Source organism: Patiria miniata, unplaced genomic scaffold, assembly GCF_015706575.1.
Source record: "Patiria miniata isolate m_02_andy unplaced genomic scaffold, ASM1570657v1 HiC_scaffold_2, whole genome shotgun sequence".
Classification (NCBI taxonomy): Eukaryota; Metazoa; Echinodermata; class Asteroidea; order Valvatida; family Asterinidae; genus Patiria; species Patiria miniata.
The window spans coordinates 12,676,353-12,698,105 of record NW_024037058.1 but is presented as its reverse complement, the minus strand read 5'-3'; the positions used below and the strand labels follow the sequence as shown (position 1 = coordinate 12,698,105).

The 21,753-nt window shown below is 40.8% G+C and overlaps 1 protein-coding gene across 1 annotated transcript; it reads left to right on the top strand.

The window, feature by feature from the left end:
* The first annotated feature begins 3,022 nt into the window (after positions 1-3,022).
* Positions 3,023-13,749, top strand: LOC119726543 (fatty acyl-CoA hydrolase precursor, medium chain-like). Its single transcript, XM_038198271.1, is given in 7 exon segments — positions 3,023-3,044; positions 5,618-5,742; positions 6,909-7,271; positions 7,274-7,962; positions 8,421-8,598; positions 11,636-11,852; positions 13,135-13,749. Coding segments are annotated over 6 exon segments (1,695 nt in total). The 5' UTR covers positions 3,023-3,044; positions 5,618-5,696; the 3' UTR covers positions 13,337-13,749.
* The last annotated feature ends 8,004 nt before the right edge of the window (positions 13,750-21,753 follow it).

The window sequence follows — 21,753 nt, the reverse complement described above, 5'->3', positions numbered from 1 at the left end:
TAGAAATTCCCAGAGAGCTGGAATTTCAAAACTCTTCGCTGAACGTTGCTTGCACTGACCGGTTTTTCTTGCTATTTTCTCAGCCATAAAATCACTTCTCAATTCATGGTGGCGGCCATACTCCTTTCCATTTAATTTTAGATGTAGTGGCGGCATGTATGATTACGCCCCTTCCCAATAAACACGACTGAGTTGAAGATAACTCACAAATCGAGAAATGGATCGTTCTATTAGACAGTTGCAACGCTTTCGACAGAGGAGGTTAGGTCGTGGATTTCATGTAAGGAACGTAACACAGGCGAAGACTTTGGATATAGAATAAGAAAGAAAGAAATTAACTTAAAAAGGGGGGGGGGGGGTAAGGGAGAGACACTAAACAAAGGAGAAGTGTTATCGTTGAGATGCCCAGTTCTAAGCTCTTCTATGAAAATTTGGTGGCTCTGAAAAGAGCCGTTTGCTTTGTTTCGAGTGAATACGGAACTATTTGATGCCGGAAACAAGCCCTCTTTCTGCCCTGCAGGCTGATTCTGCGATGATGTGGAAGACTGTCCACAGGGCAACTCATCATCGCTATCGCTAAGCATCATGAGGTCTTGTTCGGCTTGTTGGTTTCTTGAGCCGGGGGTGGGTGGGCCAATGAGTTCTAGGTTCTGAGTTAATTTCTTTCTTTCTTATTCTATATCCAAACTCTGGGCAGCTCAATTGTGTGCCTACACTGGTATACACACCGGTGAACTCATGGGCGAATTTTTTCTAAAGGGGCAAAACATATTTTTCCCAAAAAATTCTTGTATTTCTGAACAAATTCCCGATTTCTCAGTTTTAGACGGGGGCAGGGACATTTTGCCCCCCCCCCCAACTCATTCAATTTACACCACTATGACTTCGCGCCTCTTTTTCTTTTCTTTTTTTCTCTCAGTTTTTCCCCTTCCTTTTTTGTGTGCTATTCCAGGGGGGGGGGGGGAAGCGCCCCCTTGCCCCCCTCGCGACGCCCATGGGTGAACTAAGTCTCAAATTAACGGAACTCTTCTCTGCATGCTAGTCGGAAGAAAAAAACTCTTCAAAAAAATGCATCAGCTCACAGAGCCTCCCGTCCTCGTAATTGTTTGCATCCCAAGAAATGTAAAGAAATGAGGAACGGCCCTGATGGTGCTGATAGCGAGTCCCACTCCTTGATAAACTCTGATTCACGGCAGCAACTCTCTTGGAATAATAATTATCCTACAACAAATTAATATCGACGATTTATTTCCTGACCGGTTTTCCTTGGCCTTGCTATTTTCTCAGCCATAAAATCACTTCTCAAAGCATTAAATTCTGTGCCTAATAAGAATTCCTGGTGGCGGCCATTCTCCTTCCCATTTTATTTTTTTGATGTAGTAGCGGCATGTATGATTGCGCCCCTTCCCAATAAACCCGTGGCACTTTTGCCTTCGCCGTGGCGCTTTTGCTTTCGCCGTGGCGCTTTTGCGCTTGCCGTGGCGCTTTTGCGCTTGCCGTGGCGCTTTTGCGCTTGCCGCGGCGCTTTTTCTTTTGCCGTGGCGCTTTTTTTTTTTGCCGTGGCGCTTTTTGTTTTGCCGTGGCGCTTTTTCTTTTTCCGCGGCGCTTTTTCTTTTGCCGTGGCGCTTTTTCTTTTGCCGTGGCGCTTTTGCGCTTGCCGTGGCGCTGTTGCGCTTGCCGCGGCGCTGTTGCGCTTGCCGCGGCGCTTTTGCGCTTGCCATGGCGCTTTTGCGCTTGCCGTGACAGTTGTGGGCCACCGTAGTTTTTACCCCAGACACCGCATACAAAAACAAACGTTAATGTGTAACGCATATCCAGGCACCAGACTGTTCCTCATTTGCATACGTGTTCAAAAATCTTGCACATGCAAATGATCCAATACCAGGGTGAGAGAGCAGTTAGTGGTGGGCGCGTACTGCTCGACACCCTGGGGACGAGGTTGAGGTCCGGTAGCCTCCGGTAATACATTGTATTACAATTTACGTCACGTGACTAAAACGGGAGGAATTCCTCCTTTTTTCCGAAAATTTCCGAAGTTTGCCGAAGTCGTTTCGTCGACAATCGGATAGCGCCCGAGTATTTCCGAGTATATAATATAGGTTCCTTGCTCTATGGTTTAATTAACTGCTAATGCTTATTAATTTTATTTTAAATGAGTTGATAATTAATATTCATTGCTTTCATTTAGAAAACTTGAATTTCAACGAATATTTTGTGCATCAAATATACTCGGATCGTATGGGCGAACTTTTTGTTGCGTCATGTACAATTTTGAATTTGACGACCGTTACCGAAATTTTCCAAAACTCGGTCTTCATTCAGCTCCGCCTGCTAACAGTGCTATTTGGGTGCCTAATTTTGAAGATTCCAGATCAACATTAGTCAATGTTATCTTACAGAAACAACAAACTGTATAATCATAACTGAATGATATTACGAAGCAAGTGATTTATTTAAAAAATTTGATCAGAACATTAAAAGCTACAAGCGATAAAGCGAAATTGGAAACGAAACCGAGCTTTGAAAAAGGGCCATCAATGTCGTCATGTTTATTTTTAACCACGGAGGCTGCCTGACCCATTGATCTCCATATACACAGTCTGTGTATATGGAGATCAATGGCCTGACCTCAGCCTCGACTCCAGGGGCGCGTGCTCGTTCCTTACACTAACGATCGCGCAAGGCATGATAGGAAACAACATGGCGCTGCAAGATCGTACCCACGGGGCACGAGGTTGGCCTGACCTAAGATTCATCACTGGTTTCGAACCGAATTTGCGCCTGATTACTCTCAGTTATTGGTCAAGTGGGCTCCCCCTCTCAAGTTTATCGTGGTCTCTTAAAATTCTATTGCCTATTTCCCTTCAAAAATCATGTAGTTTATGTGTTCAGAAATAAATTTAACAAATAACTTGTCCTTTTCTGTTATGTTAGATAAATTTGTTCGACTCCTCTGTTGACTTTTGCGAGTCTAATGTAATACGGCTCTTTTTACTAGGTTTCCCCGATAGAGGGCGATATTTATCCTGATCGGCGCGCGTGTGGTGAGTACAGTGACTGCAGGCCGGCTGGTGTAACGTTAAACAGCGGAGGTGAGTATTTAATTTATTATTTAAAGGGAATATACATCATTTGCTTTTGCTGTAATATTCAGAAATGGGTGGAATTGGGGGTTGGAAATATAGCAAATAGGCCTATAGTTACACTGACTTTTTTGAGGTTTTGGGTTCGAAAATGCTATAAAATTAGCTGGAGTTACCCAGCCCTGAGTTTTATCATTGGGTTGTCTATTAGGGCTGGAGCGCATTTTTCTCAAAACTTGTAGTATTTGCAAAAAAAATTTGGAAAATGTTCAATTTTGTCCCCGTTACACACTAATTGCAACTGCAACTCACCCCAAACTTGCCTGGAATAACCATTACACAGGTCCTTGAAGTAAAAACGATCCACGATGAAGATTCAGCCTACAATTGCAGTGAAAACAGGAGGAATAATCGCTAACTTGACAACCTTGCTGGATTGGCCAGGACCGCTATTGGTTTGTGCACAAAAAAAATTGTGTACAATGAATGGCGGTCGATTAACAGGCACAGAGAGCGATCGCTGTCAACTACTCGGTTTTGCCGGCTGTGCTGGCATGTTGGCGCATGACGTCACGCGGAAGCGTAACACCCGATGACTGTTTCATGCACTATTGGTTGCGGTTCCAGTACCAAAGCTGTGATGCGAGTGGTAAACCTTATACTAGTGCATGAAACAGTCATCGGGTGTTACGCTTCCGCGTGACGTCATGTGCCAACAGCCAGCGCAGCCGGCAAAAACTAGTAGTTGACAGCGATCGCTCTCTGTGCCTGTTAATCGACCGCCATTCATTGTACACAATTTTTTTTGTGCACAAACCAATAGCGGTCCTGGCCAATCCAGCAAGGTTGTCAAGTTAGCGGTTATTCCTCCTGTTTTCACTGCAATTGTAGGCTGAATCTTCATCGTGGATCGTTTTTTACTTCAAGGACCTGTGTAATGGTTATTCCAGGCAAGTTTGGGGTGAGTTGCAGTTGCAATTAGTGTGTAACGGGGACAAAATTGAACATTTTCCAAATTTTTTTTGCAAATACTACAAGTTTTGAGAAAAATGCGCTCCAGCCCTAATAGACAACCCAATGATAAAACTCAGGGCTGGGTAACTCCAGCTACTATAAAATTAAAAACAAGAAAAACAATCATTTTCCTGTTGTCTGGTTCCCTGACTCCATATAAGAAGAAACAGAGCAGTTTACATACATTGGGGAATTGTAAGGTCAGAGAACCAGTCTAGCTGGCTTGTACCCGTTCATAGGTGTGTAATCGATTGCAAACAAGTGCGATGGTCAATTGGGGCCAGTATCAGGTCCGGGACCTGCGCTCAATCTAGCGACGTCACTAGATTGTGCTACGGTCGCTCGATCGAGCAATGATGACGTCAATTACGTCACGAATGATGGCGATGACGTCATTGTTTGGTTGTTTTTTTTATAGCTCCTACCTCCAGTGAACGGCCGGGATCGGAAATGGCCGCCACGGCAGCAATGTTAGACTGGTTCCTAGTCCTCCAAGTATCTGTTGCATACTGCAAAAATCAATTTGCGAAAGAAATAGCTTTGTCTAAGCTTTTTAAAGTATGTAAAAGGTTCTGATAACTGTTTTTAATCGTGATTTTCTTGTGCAAATTGCATGATTTTGTGTGAGTGTTCCAGAATAGCTGTCTAGAGTGGGTTTAGACTAGCTGCCAGTCCCTCTTTGTCTCATTCCATTTTTGCTCTACATGTAGTCTCCTCCTTTTTGCCAGTTGTTCTGGTACATGTGCTGGAGTATTTGTTTCTAAATCTGTTTAAAGCAGTGTCCAGCCTTCTTCTTATGATAATCATCATTGTTTTATTTGACTCAACAAAAGCAATGCACTAAAAACAAATATCAAAATCAGAATAAAAAAGGATGGTCAACGGGTCATGTGTGGCATTGTACTTGAACATAGTGGGCACAGTATATGGCCCAGAAATGGACGGGTCCATTAGTTTGGGTATTTTTTGGGGGGGGGGGGGGGAGGTGTGCCCCAGTTTCATGGCCTATGGCATATTTGCACATACAAAATGGTGAAGAATCCTTTAAAAAAAATCCTGGATCCGGATAACGTCCAAAATCTAATGGGTTCGTACTTGTACCAAGGACCACCCCTACACAAATGTTCATGAAAATCTGCCCACAACTTTTTGAGTTATCCTGTTCACAGACACACCAACCAACACCGGTGAAAACATAGGGCCTAACCTCCTTGGCGGAGGTAAAAATGGTATATGGGGGGCACAAGCCAACCCCCCAATATAGTTGCACCGCTTGTTGAAAGCACTTGCCATAGTTGTTTATGTTTCTGTCGGTGTTCCGGTGCTCCATGGTTGTAAACATCTGTCCCACTCACTCCCCTATACTTGTATCACACTGGAATTCCTTTTTGTTCCCAGTAGCAACGTATCTTATCGCATTCTGGACAGGACAGCAATGTTCTGGATTTTGTTATGCATTGTAAGTTTACAGACTGACAGTTTTGTTTCCCTTTCTTTTTCGTTGTTCTGATTTGTTGCAGCGTGGCACAGTCCAGCGTGATTGAAGTACACAACAGAATTACAACAGCTGCAGCTTGTTCACAGTCAATATTCATAATCATGGTTGGCTTTTCACCGCCATTCATTATTGCAGTGTTTATTGCAGGTACATAGATGTCATGTCTTTGGAAGTAAGATTCTGTAGCCCATGATTACTAAGCTTTGGCATTCAATGTTCACCATCAGCTAGTTGGGAGTTCTGTATTTTGCAGGATTAAGGAAGAGCACAGCCACTGTTACTTTATTTAAATGGAGCTTGGTGCTTCTTGGTCGGACATCATTCGAAACCCAGTCTTCTCCTGATGCGTGGACACACAACGTTGTGCGCAACCCACTTTTTACTCCTCACTTCCTGGGGCTGGGTTGCACATGCCCCCACCCCTACAAATTCCAGTCCCCCACCCCCTATAAAAGCAAAAACTGCCCAAGAAGTGTCATTTTCAAAGTAAATTAACAAAAGGGGAATGTAGAACAATAGTTTTTAACTTGAAGCTAATTCCCTGAACCATACAGATTTATGAAATAATACTGAATATTAGAGATAAGAAAAGGTAAAAATGCGCCCCTAGCATCAAATAAGTCCCCCCCCCCCCCCCCCCCCCCCCCCCCCCCCCCCCCCCCCCCCCCCCCCACTGAAAGAAGTCCTTTTGTAACCGGCAACTCGAGTCACATGGGAAGGGGTTTCAAATACGCCCCTATGCTACAAAGAATCTGTCACTGTGGTGGAATTTTGAGTATTCGGAAGATCCCTTGCAAATGACAGCGTAACATTTCAAACCAGCAAAACAGTGGAAAATCCCATTTTCCTTATGAGCTAAGTCAAAATAGAAGGTTCAATTCTTGAAAAATTGCATGCACTTAACAAGTTAATAGACACCAGACATTCATGTTTGATGTGCACATGCAGTATACTGTCTGCATCACTGACTGAGTAAGTAAGTAAAGTCCGTCATGAGCCAATGTGGCCCATCAGGCCTGGGCTTATCTCTGGTTTCAGTAGCATGAAACTACTGTCCCCAACCACTGGTTTGGTACCCATATATACTCCTGGGTGGAGAGTGGCAAGTGGGGGTGAACTGGCTTGCCCAATGACACAACATATGAATAGCAGCTGGATTCGAACTCCTGACCCTCTGATCATGAGTCACGAACCCTAACCACTAGGTTTGAGTAGTTTGAGTTTCTCAGTATAATGTAACTAATTATTGAGCTCTCTGTTATAACTTCATTAGTTGCTTTCATATTTTCAGAGATTTTTTTTTTAAATTGCAGTAGTGACTGCTGATAGCGAGGATAGTCCAGTGGTGCATCTTGGCAAATCGTCATCTGTAAAAGGCTTCATCACACGGGCAGTCGACTCCCAGACACCAGTCTACAACTTCCGCAGCATCTACTATGCAGCGCCCCCTACCGGTAAGCGACGCTTCGCTCCCCCCGCACGCAGGAAGCCCTTTGAGGGCCTCTCTGACGCCACCAAGTTTGGCCCGCTTTGCCCCCAAGACATAGAGCAGGCGGAAAAGGCATTTGTTGGGCTGCCGATGCCGACACGAGAAGTGAGCGAAGACTGCCTCCACCTCAACATCCACACCCCATCTCTTGATGACGAGGCCAAATTGCCGGTCATAGTTCACTTCCCCGGGGTGCGTTTGCCAACGGGGGAGCGGGTTTCTATGATGGAACAGCCCTTGCTGCCCATCACCAAGTGGTGGTCGTGACTGTCAATTATCGGCTGGGAGCGTTGGGTTTCTTGAGCACCCTTGATGCAACGTCGCCAGGGAACTATGGCCTCTTAGACCAGGGTGCTGCCTTGCGCTGGATCGGTGCAAACATCAAGAAATTTGGGGGCGACCCCAGCGTGGTCACCATCATGGGAGAGTCAGCGGGAGCCATGAGTGTACACTTCCACATGTTATCTCATGTCAACGAGAGGCTCTTCCATCGAGCCATCGCCCAAAGTGGGATGGCCAATGCCCCTACGGCGCTGGTCCGTGACCCCAAAGATTTGGCCGAGAAACTGGCAAATGCGCTCAAGTGTCCCACAGACAACACCAGAGTGATGGTGGAGTGTCTTCGTCAGAAACCGGCCGAGAAGTTCAGCCAGATAAAGCTCACCAAACGCCCCATCGAGTTCGGCCCTGTGGTGGATGGCTTCTACTTGAAAGACGATCCCAGGGAAATCCAGACTAAGTACCAGGTCCCGAGGAAGGAGTTGCTGCTCGGGTTTAACAGTGATGAGGGCGGACAATCCATTCTGGACAGCAGAGGCTCAAAGGATTTTTTCAAGTTTCTTTCAGCTAAGACATTTGACACTTTCCTGGAAGAACTGGTAAGGATAACACATAATAGAGCAGATTTCCTTGCACGATATCTTTATCAAACTGTAGTGCAGTTGTGGGTCTTTATAAAACTTTTACAATTCTGACCATTTATCCAGCGGGCACTTTCTAGTGGGTCTTCCATAACCCAAATTGTATTATGAAAACATGGTATCCAGATTGACCAATCCACAGCTTAGTCCACGTTTCTGATCGAACTGATGTCACAGTTTCTAAAGACCACTCCGTTTGGCTGGCAGGCAGGGTCGCATAAAATTTACATGCTGTGATATATATGTGTCAGAAGTTTGCCCACGTGAATGTCTGATCCTCAGATGGGGGGGGGGGGGGGGGGGGGGGGTTAGAATATGCTAATTAAACGAGTCCAGGAGGTTCAGCTCTCTGCTTGTTCTGCTTCTTCCTACATTGTAATAAAACCTCTTGTATAATTTTTTTGTTTTCCTTGCAGCTCTATCTTACGGTCCCAAAAGATTTGCCTATCAAGCCCCTTGCTCGGGCCATCACCAAAATCTACACTGGAGAAGGGTCACTTAAAGACGATGATCAGGCTAGAAAGACCGTCTCAGATGTCATCACTGACAGCATGTTTGTGGCGCCAGCGGTAACCACTGCTAACACTCTCAGCAGTAAGTTTGATATGTTGGGCTAATTTTAAAGGAATCTGGCAACATTAGCATCCCCGATTTACCTTCATCATCATTATCATCATCATCTCCACCGTCCTCATCATCATCACTATCATCTTCATTCTCATCATTGTCATCACTGTCTTGACTTCAGCACATGCTGTCCACATTCCTCTAGGAGGTTTCCGAGTTAGAAGGGCCCAACTCAGAAAAAGCACTGCCCTTTTGGCTTGTCCTGTTGCTTGCATTATATATCTTGTATTAATAAACTAAATTTAAGCCCGTCGCACACCTTTCCGATTTTACCGGTTCACCGGATCATCAGGCCATCTGACGTACAGTTTTGAGAAGTGCGGGCTGAAAAATCGGACCGATCTGACCGTACGCCAGGCAACCAGATGCATCCAAACATGTTTGATTTCTTCGCATCCAATTTCACCCGGAAAGGTGTGCGGGCAGCACTCCGATTTCACCAGATGTGATATTTGTGTTAACCAATCAGATTCACGAAGGAAGTTACATGTACATGATTTGAAATTGATGGCTGCCATTTTGTCATCATGTGACCGATTATAGAATGGAATCGAGCATCCGCAACGGTGGGGAAAAAAAACGTATTGTTGATCTGGTGATCTGGTGAACCGGTAAAATCGAAAAAGGTGTGAGGCAGGCTTTAGATAACTAGCAGTTTAATCCTTTGTTGATTTACAATCTTATCTATGCGGGTTAGTAAAATATGCGCCAGATTTCTTGAATATTTAATGTCAAAAAGCCCAAGCTTCCTGCCCCATGTAACTGGGTCATTCCACTGGGTTGGGAAGCAGTGCATGTTACATCCATATATTTGGTTATATTATTAAAAGTATCAATGCATTCTAAACAATTGCTCAACATAATATTTGTCTTCGGGTGTTTCAATAATTGAGAAAGTTTGAAATCATTTGAAAGTACTTTGACAAAAATATGAGCAAAAATGTATTAATTCGGACGTAACATTGACACCGTGTCAATGTTACATCCAAAAATTCTTTTTTTGCCATATTTTACACGTATGTAAAATATTACCCAAACTGACATTGCATATTTACAACTGGACACCTAAGCACCAAGAAAAGCTTTTGTTTTGGTATAGTCGGGGTTCAAATATAGCAGAAACAATACCTCAAGTGTGGATGTAGCGGTGTACAAATCACTCAATGGAAGTGTGACATTTGGGTTTTACACTGTGTAAATGTTACGTCCACACAACCAAGCTATCATTTCTGCTCCATTTGATGTCTGACTACCATAACAAAAGCTTTTCTTATTGTGTTGCATGTATAGTAAGCAGTACGCAAAGTAAATTTGGGTAATGTTTCACAGAAATTTTATAAAAAGGTACAAATGTCATATTTGGACGTAACACTGACACGGTGTCAATGTTACGTCCAAAATGACATTTTTTGCTCATATTTTTGACAAAATACATTGAAATGATTTCAAACTTTCTGCAGAAGTGAAACACCCAACAACAAATATTATGTAGAGCAACTGCTAGCAAGGCATTCATGCTTTTCTTAATATGGTCATATGTCACACTTTGTTCCCCAACCCGGTGGAATGACCCAACTACTTTGCAAACTTTAAATCATGAAAAAAAAAGACCCCTCCAAAGCCGAGAACGATACTAATAAAGAGTATCGTCCATAATTAAGGATTACAAGCACTTGTGTCGTGAAGTATCATTCTCTGAATTGTTAATAAGATATCGTGGTTGATTGGCTCTGTCACGGACATTACACTTCCTTTCATAGCCCTGGAAATGCCCATTATAGTTTTCTTTGTTGTTTACTAAAATTTGTAATGAGTGATTTACATGTAAGAACACAACAGCGGGTTTGAAAAACATTCGGGTATTGGTGTAAATTGGCAACATGGGTCGAAGTTTAGCAGGACAGCCCTCCCATCCAAAACGCCTTGTGGAAAACACTTAACAATACAATCATCAGCATCAAAATCATCATCATCAGTATCAGTCACCATCTTCACCTCAATTATCAATACATGTACCATGTTAAACATGTACCAGGGGTGTGATTTTTCCGGATTTTTCCGGATTTTTCATCAACGTCTGCGGATTTTTTTTGCGGATTCCGGATTTTTAACGTTTTCTGTTTCCGTAATAATATCGCCCAAAAACTTCTGGCGAAATATAGGCTCTAATTTACGATAATGGATGGACTGGTGACAAGTCTAATGCAGTGCGGTCAAGAACCTATTAGACATTAATGCAGTATGCGCAGTGGAGTACTTGAGGACCAGACTAAAAATAATTTTCAATGGGTTTGCAGCACCTCGTGTTTGTATATCGCGTGTGGATATGTGTGTGTGTATTGTGCATGTACTGTGCAGTGACGATCGTGTGCTAGCAATTGGCAAACACATTGGTGTCAATATTGCTGCGATCATTTTGTCAAGGAATTCAAGAGTATGGCTGGAAGAACTGGTAATAAAGTGTCACTGTGGATGGAAATCAGTTTGAGCTGCAGAAGTGCTTTGAAAAATAGCCACCACCAACACAAAATTTCAAAAATGTTTTGGAAGCCTGGGACTGGAGTTTAAATTAAAGTAAGATTAAACTTTTTCAGCACCGTTCATATTGTTTTGTGTGAATCGTTTCTCTCTGCAACATGCAAAAGTAATAACATCACACACAGAAAAAGCCTCTATGAATCAATCACATGGATTATATTATTTAATGACCAGACGTTTTTTCTTAATTTTTCCCCATTTGTTTTCTTTACTGAAGCGACAAAATTTGCTAACATTACAGAAATTACAGTACATGTACATGCCCTAGGCCTATATATGGACATACGTGCATGTATATGTATACATGTACATCTATACAAGTACATGTACAATAATACATGTACATGTACATGTATATTACATGTCAACCGAAGTTCGTGGATTTTTCATTTTTGTCCAATCACACCCCTGATGTACACCTCTCTTCAACCAGCCCAAGTTTTGTGTTATCATTATACGCCACCAGAGAATGGACTAACCATCTTTCTGTATGAGTACGGCCACCGATCCTCGTTTTCCACCATCCCCCACTGGGCCAAGGCAGACCACAGGGACGAGGAGGCCTACGTCTGGGGCGAACCCTTCATGGAAGGGAGAGGGACGGGGCCTGAGAAGTTCACAGAGGAGGAGAGGGAGTTGTCCAAGGCCATGATGCTGTACTGGACCAACTTTGCTAAATACGGGTGAGTAATCCTCCACCCCACATTAGTGACACATCCAGCTTGATCCCAGTTTTGGACCAAGGGGGATATTATGTGAAGAGCATCTCCAACAAGAGAAGGAATAGGGTTTTCAGTAAAATTAATGTTTACTACATTGTAATGTCATATTTGTCATTAAAATTCCATTGAGTTTTACGCTCACATTCCTGAATCCTCAAATTTTATTACGATTTTGCACACTTCCTAGGGAGCCAGGGTTAACCCTAACTGCCTAGGCATTTTTGCTAGGATGCAACCACAATCCTGCAAAATCCTCCAACTGCCTCCATGTAACAATAGCATACAGCCTCAATCCTGCAAAATCCTCCGTTATTTCTTGAATGTGGTCCTTGGAGGGGTGACCATTGCCTCAATCCTGCAAAATCCTCTAGCAATCACTGTTAATATGTTGAGGCAGAGCCAGTGAAATCTTGGAGCAGTGCTGAGGATTTCAAGCATAATCTAGGACTAAATGTATGTACGGATGGGCATAAACGACACAAGGTCCGGCCTGAGACCTTGACAAAGTGCATCCTCCAAAATAAGCAGCACATTTTAGCTGTATAGCCTCATACAATCCCACAAAATCCTCCGTTTTGCAAAGAGGATTTTGGAGGATTTGGGAAGTTTGAGGTTAATCCAATGATAATGTGCAGATATTAACCCAATTGCATCTGACCTACTACACTGTATTACATAATTATGTTTGTTCACTCAAGAATCAATAAAACCATAGGGTGCCTGGGCCGTTTCTGGCAGACTGTGAGTAATAATAGGAAGGGCAGTTTCGGGCACTACAGTTACTAAAGGGTTAGACGCTATCATTGACAAAGCACAGTTTCATGTACTTTATTTGTATAGAAATTTATATTTCAGTACACTTGGAGAACACACATTTAATTCATCTTTTTTTTATCCCCCTGGCTTTTAAGCCAAGAAAGGGGGATCTTGCGGTAGATAGTGTATTCTGCTTGTGTGTCCATGTGTTCCATTTTGGTTAGGTTAACTGCTTAGTGCTGTCATATGAAAAATCAGACTTCAATCTCAACCAAACTTGGTGACAATAATCTTTGGGTAGGGGGACTTCAGATGACTTGAGACATTATAGGTCAAAGGTCATCTAGGGGTCAAATGAGGTCATTGTTGTTTTTGGCTAGGTCATCTGAAAAGTGTGCTTACTAATTGAATGTGTAAATACTGCCAGCATGCCAGGGGTATCGCACAAGTTTAACTTGCAGTATTTGTTTTCTTCTTCCCATGGCAGCAATCCCAACGGTGTTTCCACAGCTGATGATGCCGACCATCCCCTCCTGTACTGGCCCCAGTATGAACTAAGTGAGAAGAAGTACCTGGAGCTGGACATGAGCCCCCAGGTATCCCAGAACGCCAAGGTAGAGAAGGTGGACTTCTGGAACAAGCTGTACTCCTTCTGGAAGCTGGGCCGGCGAAAGAAAGAGGAGCTGTAGGGAGATGGTGCAACGTGGGATTTAAGGAGAAGGGGTGGAACTCCTTTGAAGAGCTCAGGTACCGGTACATGCATTTTACCAAGATTTATATATATTTTTGCCCCTAAAAGTGTCTTTTCCTCCGGGATACTTTTCAAGCTTTGTAGACTTCATTTCCTTTGGAAACTCTTTCGAAGGGGCCAACACCAAAGGCCAAAAAGTACATTATTTTGTGGGTTTTTTCTTCAAATACTGACCCCAAATTGATCAAATTTAGTTAGCCTACATTTTGTTTACAATCGGTTACACATCTGTGAATGGGTGCAAGCCAGCTAGTCTGGTTCCCTGACCTGTCAAGTCCCCGACGTCTATAAATTTCTCTGATTCATTTGAGTTAGTGTCAGGGAACCAGACTACGAGAACAGCATTTTTTTGTTGGTTTTGCAGCATCTAAGAACACAAAACTTTTAACAGGTCAGTGTAACGATATCTGCTGCAAAATACTAACCCCCAAATCCATTCATTTCTGAAATTCATCTCAAAAGCAAATGTTGTATATTATCCTGAACCCTCTTACTGTTTGAACAGTCAAGACGGTCAAAAATTCCATCCACTTCTCCCTGCCATGCCTTTTACACAGGCTAGTCACCAATAGCAAGATCATATTTTGAGCAAGCACTCTGACTAGTCAAATTCAGTCAAGAGACAAAGGCAGCCAACTGGTAGAAACCACTGTCTTATCAATCACCTACAGTCAAAGCATAGCAGTATTAAGTTACATAAACACTCACAGCCAGTCAATCCTGCTTTGCGTAGGCTGGGAGCTCTTAACTGTTGAAAACAGTCACTTGATTGTTTTTGACTGAAAGGACTTGGCACAGAATGATTGTTTGCATAGGAGGGTTGCAACAATGATCATGGACTGGCAAAATGTAAGTGTTGTTCATCCAGTGTGATGGCAGGCTAAAAACACCCTCCTCTTTATTAACCGCCCATCATTAATCATTACAGTGGTTGAGAACCATCGCTAAGAATCCTGTGTGGATTTGTGTTTGTTATCGTCTCTGTGTCTCCTTTGCCAAAAGTGGACCATATAAAATCCAAGCTGCTTTAAAATTTAAATTAATTCAAAATTGAAGAAGTTCCATGGTACCTTAACTTGTTTTGAATCAACACAGATAAGACAAACATTGCAAATTATCTTTTTATTAAAAAATCATGTATAGTCAGTTTTGTAATCATGGACAAAATGGGACCAAAATGCAATCATTGTATTTTTCTGAAGTATCTAATATGATTAAGTATTTATTACGCGTACCAACAATCATATATTTTACTTTTTAGATTTTTTTTCAACAAGCATAATGTCAACATGTTTCTGAGGAAAGTAGAACAACTTGCACATATGTGACCCGCTCTGCAAAAATGAGTCTGTTGTGGCAAAACTGACATTTTGAGTTAACTATATTAATAAAATGGGAATGAAATAAGCTTTCATTTGGTATATCACGGACCTCTCTAGGACATTTGGTTGCATTGTTGTGCTTGTTTCATTCTGTAAAGTTTTTGCAAAGCTAGAAGTGTCTCAATGTAGAAAAAAGGCTTTGAAAAATGACAAATACACTGTAACTAACCAAGAAAAGCACCAAAGATTCATAATTTTTTTTCTTTTTCTTACAATATTTACATTTCTGTGTAAGATGTTTGAACTAAAACTATCAAACAACCAAAATAAAACAAAAACAAAAAATCCAAATTTTGAGCAAATTTTTACTGTTTCCATTTCAAAATGGCAAAAGCTTGAATTCAAATTATGCGACATCAGACTCATTTTTGCAGAGCGGGTCACATATATTGGACATGTAAAGGATGAAATACACTTGCACTTGTATAACAATGTATATAAATTAGGATATGGAAAATAGTCATCCATAGATTTTTCTGTGTCTTTTTGCAATGTGTGACAACCATCCGTCACCAAATGAAAAGATTCTTTCCAATGTGAAACATTCATTATTTGTTTGTACACATCACCTGAATAAATCCTCGTCATCTGATTGGTCAGGGCTGCCAAAAAGTATGACCATGCAATGGAACTTCCATTTACCATGGAATGGAACTTCTATTTTTGCCGTGCGGCCGCGCTGTGCGTTGGGACGAATAATTCAATGACACGTGATCAAAAACCCACCAATCAGATGATGGGGACTAATTCAGGCATTATATAATACATTTACAACAAGGATCTCGATCTTCTTTTTTTTTTTTTTTTTTTTTTTTTGAGTGAATTTTTCTAGTCGTGACGTGTTCTCAGGAAATAAAAGTTTGCCTTTAGCCTAAACAAAAGTTTTATTATTGTTAACATGTAGGATAGTGATTTGAATTTGAAGTACATGCATATGTTCATTCCTCCAAACTTTTCCACGCCGCAGAAGTATTACTCTAGGTTTGCATCATTATTTATAATAATCAGCATTTAAGAACGCTCTTATTTGTAAACTAAATCACAGCGCTTACAGTATTACACATGTATTATTACCCCTGATCATTGGGCCAATGAAACATTCCAAATACCATCTCAGCTCCCTGGGGAGTATACAGCTCGATGCTGCCTGTTGTTAGGCGCAAGCAAGCTTATTCAATCACAATAACCATCTCTGCCCTCACAGGTACCCATTTACTCCTGGGTGGAGAGAAGCAATGAGTGACAAAGTGCCTTGCTCAAGGGCACATGCACCATGACCCCCGGCTGGACTCGAACCCACGACCCGCAGCTTTACCCACAGACCACGAATCCAGTGCCCTTAACCACGAGGCCACAGCACTCCACAATTATTATCATTATTTAATAAGACTTCATCAGTATTGATAATTATTTGTTTTTCTTGACAATGTATCCCCCTTTAAATAGCGGGTGTGTTTTCCCCCATTTGACCGGATTGTAATTTCCTTCAGGAATTTGGACAACAGGAAAATGCATCATAACAGACAAATGGGAGGAATGTGAAATATTTGAACCCAGCGAAGAACATTCCTGCTCACACCATGTTCTAACTGTTTACGTGTACATGTACATGTACATACGCACATACACAAGCACATCGTTCAGGTACATGTACATACTTCAATGGCACCAGCCCTGTACAAATAAAGTTTCTGAAAGTACATGCATATGAAATGTGTGCCCACACTTTTGTATTCAACCATTCTTAAAGGGAAAATACAACATTTGCAAACATCAAAAAATAAAACTACCAAATCATTTTGAAATACCTTGCTGGACTGTTAGTGAATGACAGTGTAAAGCATCCTGTAAAATCATGGCACCTGGTATACTGTCATTTTCAAGAAAAGTGGTATTTTTGTATCAATTTCCAACGCTGATCGGCCGATCAGCGTTGGAAACAACTGGCTTTTTTTCAAATACTGGCCCCAATTGACCATCGCACTTGTTTGCAATCGATTACAAACCTATGAACGGGTACGAGCCAGCTAGACTGGTTCCCTGACCTTACAATTCCCCAATGTATGTAAACTGCTCTGTTTCTTCTTATATGGAGTCAGGGAACCAGACTACAGGAAAATGATCGTTTTTTTTGGTTTTTATAGCATTTTCGAACCCAAAACCTCAAAAAAGTCAGTGTAACTATATTTGCTATATATTTCCAACCCCCCAATTCCATCCATTATTGAAAATTACAGCAAAAGCAAATGATGTATATTCCCTTTAACTGGATGAAACATTGGAAACCTAGAATCTTCGAACTGAACTTAAATTTTCGATGAAGAAGTTTTTAACTTAATTTATTCACACGGAATTTTGAAGAAATATCAAACAGTATTTTTCTAAGCACAAAGTAAAGTGTGCGAAATATTACTTTTTTGTACTGGCATGTTTATTTTGTACAATACATGTACATGTATGTATGAGAGATGTACAATGGACCATACATGTACTTAATCATGTTTGTTGAAAATTTGTTACATCTGTATACATTGAAGGAAGTTTCGGAAACCAGATTGTTGTCTGACATTTCCTCAGAAGTAATTGGACCACCTTTTAATAATTTATTTATCGAACTCTCAGACCACATGGGTTGCATTATGCCGTTCAATTATCAGCAAACCGTGTTAATACATTGCACACAGGAGGCCTCTTATTTTAATTCTCAACACATATACTGTTTTTCCCTTTCATTCTCCAAGTCACAACATCTACCTTTCATGCACTCAGTGGTAAACAATACCCGAGTGCCCAAAATCCCCACTTGATTATTATGCACATCGTATTCAATATGTGTATTCAGATTTATTTATGTGAGAGATGTATACATGTACTTTACCAATTGCATTCTGTATTCATAGCTGAAATACTTGGCCGGCAGTTTGGCACCAATACACATTTCTGACCTCTATGACCGATTGAAAATTTCGAAATACAGAGATGACATTGTTCGGATTGTTTTTGAAGCTCCTGGCAATTATGTTCATGCTCCCATCGTGGCTATAGGCGGGTATTCAGAGGTAGACATGATACATGATTGTTAACATCATCATTTCCTGCACTTGTACATGATTGTGAACAGTAGAAAACTGACTCTACTACAGTACAATGTAGAGTATGAAATTTTTGCAGAACGATAACTGGAGTATATTGCTCAAAGACAAAGTACAAAATACAAGAGATCATTTTTACCGTAATCTCCACTCAGTTGATCTGTCAGTTGTCAAATATTGCAGGCTGACTTATAACATTCCACCGTTTTGGTGTAACTTTAGTCCAAAAGTTTCCAAGTGAATAATCTTTGCTTGGTTCATTTTGCTGCTTATTTTGTGGCTGTGGCACAGTTAGCGCAATGATATTATGGGGGAAATCACCTCCATTTTAACTGAACGATATACAGAGTCATAACTGATATTTTGTATCATACTTTATTTTTTTAGTGTTGAAACATGGCAATGATAAGTTTACTTCTCGCGGCAAGTGTAAGCTATGCAAGTGCAATTTACTTTGGATTCCCATAAGGACATTGTCTATAAGTTATAATAAGTGCACAATGATGACTATTAAATCGGGGTTGAAATCTTTTCCTCTTTTTGTGCCAATTTTAAAGGGACTTTCTAGGAATTTGCATGCTGCTGATTGATTTCAAGAAAAGTATTCAAGATTGTAGTTTTATTGCTGTAAAACCGGGTTATAATATCGCGCACGCGCAAGAATTGATAGATTGTTATACAGGGTGGTTCGAACTAAAGGAAATCCACTTTTGACAGCAATTTTTACCTATTTTAAAAACTATTTTAAATTTGATTAGGCCTAGTAGCTATATTAAAGTACGGGTCTTTAGGCATGTATGTAAGCAACGAATTCATCGTTGCAATTGCATATTTTGTCTCTGAGCTGTGGTAGTTTGATCATTTCATGTGCGAAACCTGTTTGTCCACAGAGGTATACATTCCATCCGCTAGACTGAGCTTATAGCTATCGGAGCTTGATTTGATGACAAAATATTAGCACGCTTCAAACCAGGATTGTTAGTTCTACTCCTTTTTGATTGTTCTGTCGTGTTATGCAACTTAAGCCTACAGCTCCTTGGGTAGATGATCTTAACACTGACATGAATAATCGGACAGCCTCAATAATAAAAGTTACCAGGTCAAAACATTTTGTTGGCAAGGTTTCTAATTTTTGTGAACAACAAAAACATGTCAAATTTACATAGAATAACACATGGACAAGACTGATCTTGGTGACTTGTATTCAAATTAGCACAATTTCACTATTCTTGCGACTTAAACTACTATGGGAAGACTATGTGAAGAAACAAGTGAAACTAGTTTACGATATAGTTAATGATAAGTAGGTGAAAATTGCTGTCAAAATGGATTTCCTTTATTTTGAACCACAGTGTATATACAACATCCCCACGCAAAGTGTACTTCTTCTTGGGCTACAGTTAGACATTACATTAAAGATGTATACCCCATGCTCTTCAAAAAGGATTTTCTCCGAACGGATATTCACTTTGTATGTTTTGTTTTTACAAAAAGAAATAATGTATTCCGATTTTGGGCATCTGCAACCCTCCAAAGCTAAAAGGGATTAATTTTGTGCACACAATTTACCCCCCCCCCCCGACTACGAGAGCCGAACAATTTATTGCTGCCAATAATTCAAATTTTGTGAAGAAATAATTCAATGACTCAAAGTCGGTGGATTGTTTTTTCTCCTCAGTGTCTCATTCAAAAGTGAATAACTTTTATATGGCTAGGAAAAAAAGCAATTGGTAAAAATAATATATTTTTAATAGCAAGGGGAATGCATCTTTAAGCGGTTATCAGCTTGTAATATAGGAAGAAATTGTGAATGTGACTTAGAATTTACTTTGTATAATATATTGTATATCAAATAGGATTTGAACTGGATTTCAGGTTTGGCTCCACGGAACAAAACGTTTATTTCTGCCATATAGATTTTTTTTTTTAATTGTTGATTGCAGTTGTTATTATTTTGTGTGCTGTTACAGTTACAATGAGTTTCCAGTGGCAGCTTGAAGAAAAAATCTATCTTGAGTGTCAAGTTCTTTTACTATTGTTTGCTTTTAAATTAACATTTTGCAATAAAATAGGAGTGAATAAATATGTTGAGTGTTTATTTGCAATATTTTGTTAAGATATCCGTACATTACGAAACACCTTTTATTTTATCTATTTGTTTTTAACTTAACCATGGATCGGACGTCTTTTTCGTTTTTGCCAATAAGCCAGTTCGGTATTCCAAAATAGTTTGGTGCACAACAAGATTCGACAATGTTTTCGGGATAAACGTGGCAGATAAATGCACACAGGGCAATGGGGGACGTGGTAACCAAATCTGCATTCTGTGTAATTTTTCGTGCAATCGAAAAGAGATGGAAACTTTCGTTCGCACAGAAGTTTGGACACACAAGCCACCTAAAACACTTCGCTGTCCAAACGTTTTTTGCAAAATGTTTCTTCAGAACACGACGATCTCTTAAATTGTGCTGGTACCCCGCTATGCTTTTGCACGCATACGATTAAATGTTTAGCCCGAAAGAAAAAAAATCATCAAATCTTGATGTGCACATGCGCAGTTGGAATACCGAACTGGCTTATCGTTAACGCCAGTTCAGTTCAGTTTTAAAACGCGCGTGGGTGCATTCAGGTTTGACGATTTAAATATCTCGATAAAATATTGATGAGCCTTAAAAATGTTTTAAAAACCTCAACAAAACGAAGCAAAACACAAAAACAGAAACATAAAATATCAATAAAATCACTGCTTTTTCTCTCGACACCTATATAAACTTCTTTTTATTAAATGTTTGAAATCTTTCTTGTGGATGTAATATATTATTTTCAGTCTGATATCGTCACCAAGGCAACAGCTAGATTTTAGCATCTCTAATTTTTACATGCTTGTTTAAAGGGGTCCGTATCATAAGTCCGACGCCTCATATGTCCGACGCCTCATAAGTCTGACATTTCGGACGACAATGGACAATCGCTGATTCAGACTTATGAGGCGTCGGAGCTATGAGGCGTCGGACTTTATGAGCGGACCCCGTTCAAAGCTTAAAAAACTTCTGAGTGAGTCCAGACATCATCACACTGCTATTCACAGCGTGAATGTCTCCACAGCCACATTTGAGCTTTCCATTATATACGACAGCTTTTTGCCTCTATTTTTTCCTCCTTCATCATGCTATTATAGTGTTTATTTAACATGCTGGAGATCATCATCCAGCGACAAATCTCGTCTTCTGGATTCTTGCCAGCATCTCATTATACAAAGAGCGCGCGTTCCTGCGGCAGCTATGCTGCGGCAGCTATGCTCGGCATCCAACCCACGCCCCGCGCCGAGGCTGGCTCGCCCAATCACACGGAGACATCGGTTCTCCACGACCCTCGGCCGATAACACAACAGCTCTGGTACTTAAATCACTGACGGCTGATGGACTTATACGGTAGTTGGCCTTTAAGTGTATACCATCGGTCTAATATGCACACTCTTTACAAGCTGAAAGACATATGTCTCGAGAAGGTTTGACACTCCATCTTTATCAGTTTATGGGTTTTCTGACCTTCACATTTTGAAACCGAGATTTATGGCATTTATTTAAAGAAAACCATCCTTGCCCTATGAAAGAATAAATTGAGTTGTCCGTTGTTTGGCGACTAGGCCCATAAGTTTTTATTATCGAGGGGCGTAACCTTTTTTGATGGGGGGGGGGAGACAGAAAACTTTTTGAGCTTCCAAAAATTATTATTCAACTTTTTTTCTTTCAGCGGGAAAAAATACGACTACAGCTATATAAAAGTAATTGTAAATAAATTAACAAAGACTGTGACAAAATAATAAGGCAAAACAATTTATTACATTTTTTGTGTAAAATAAATCACGTAAAAATGTAGCA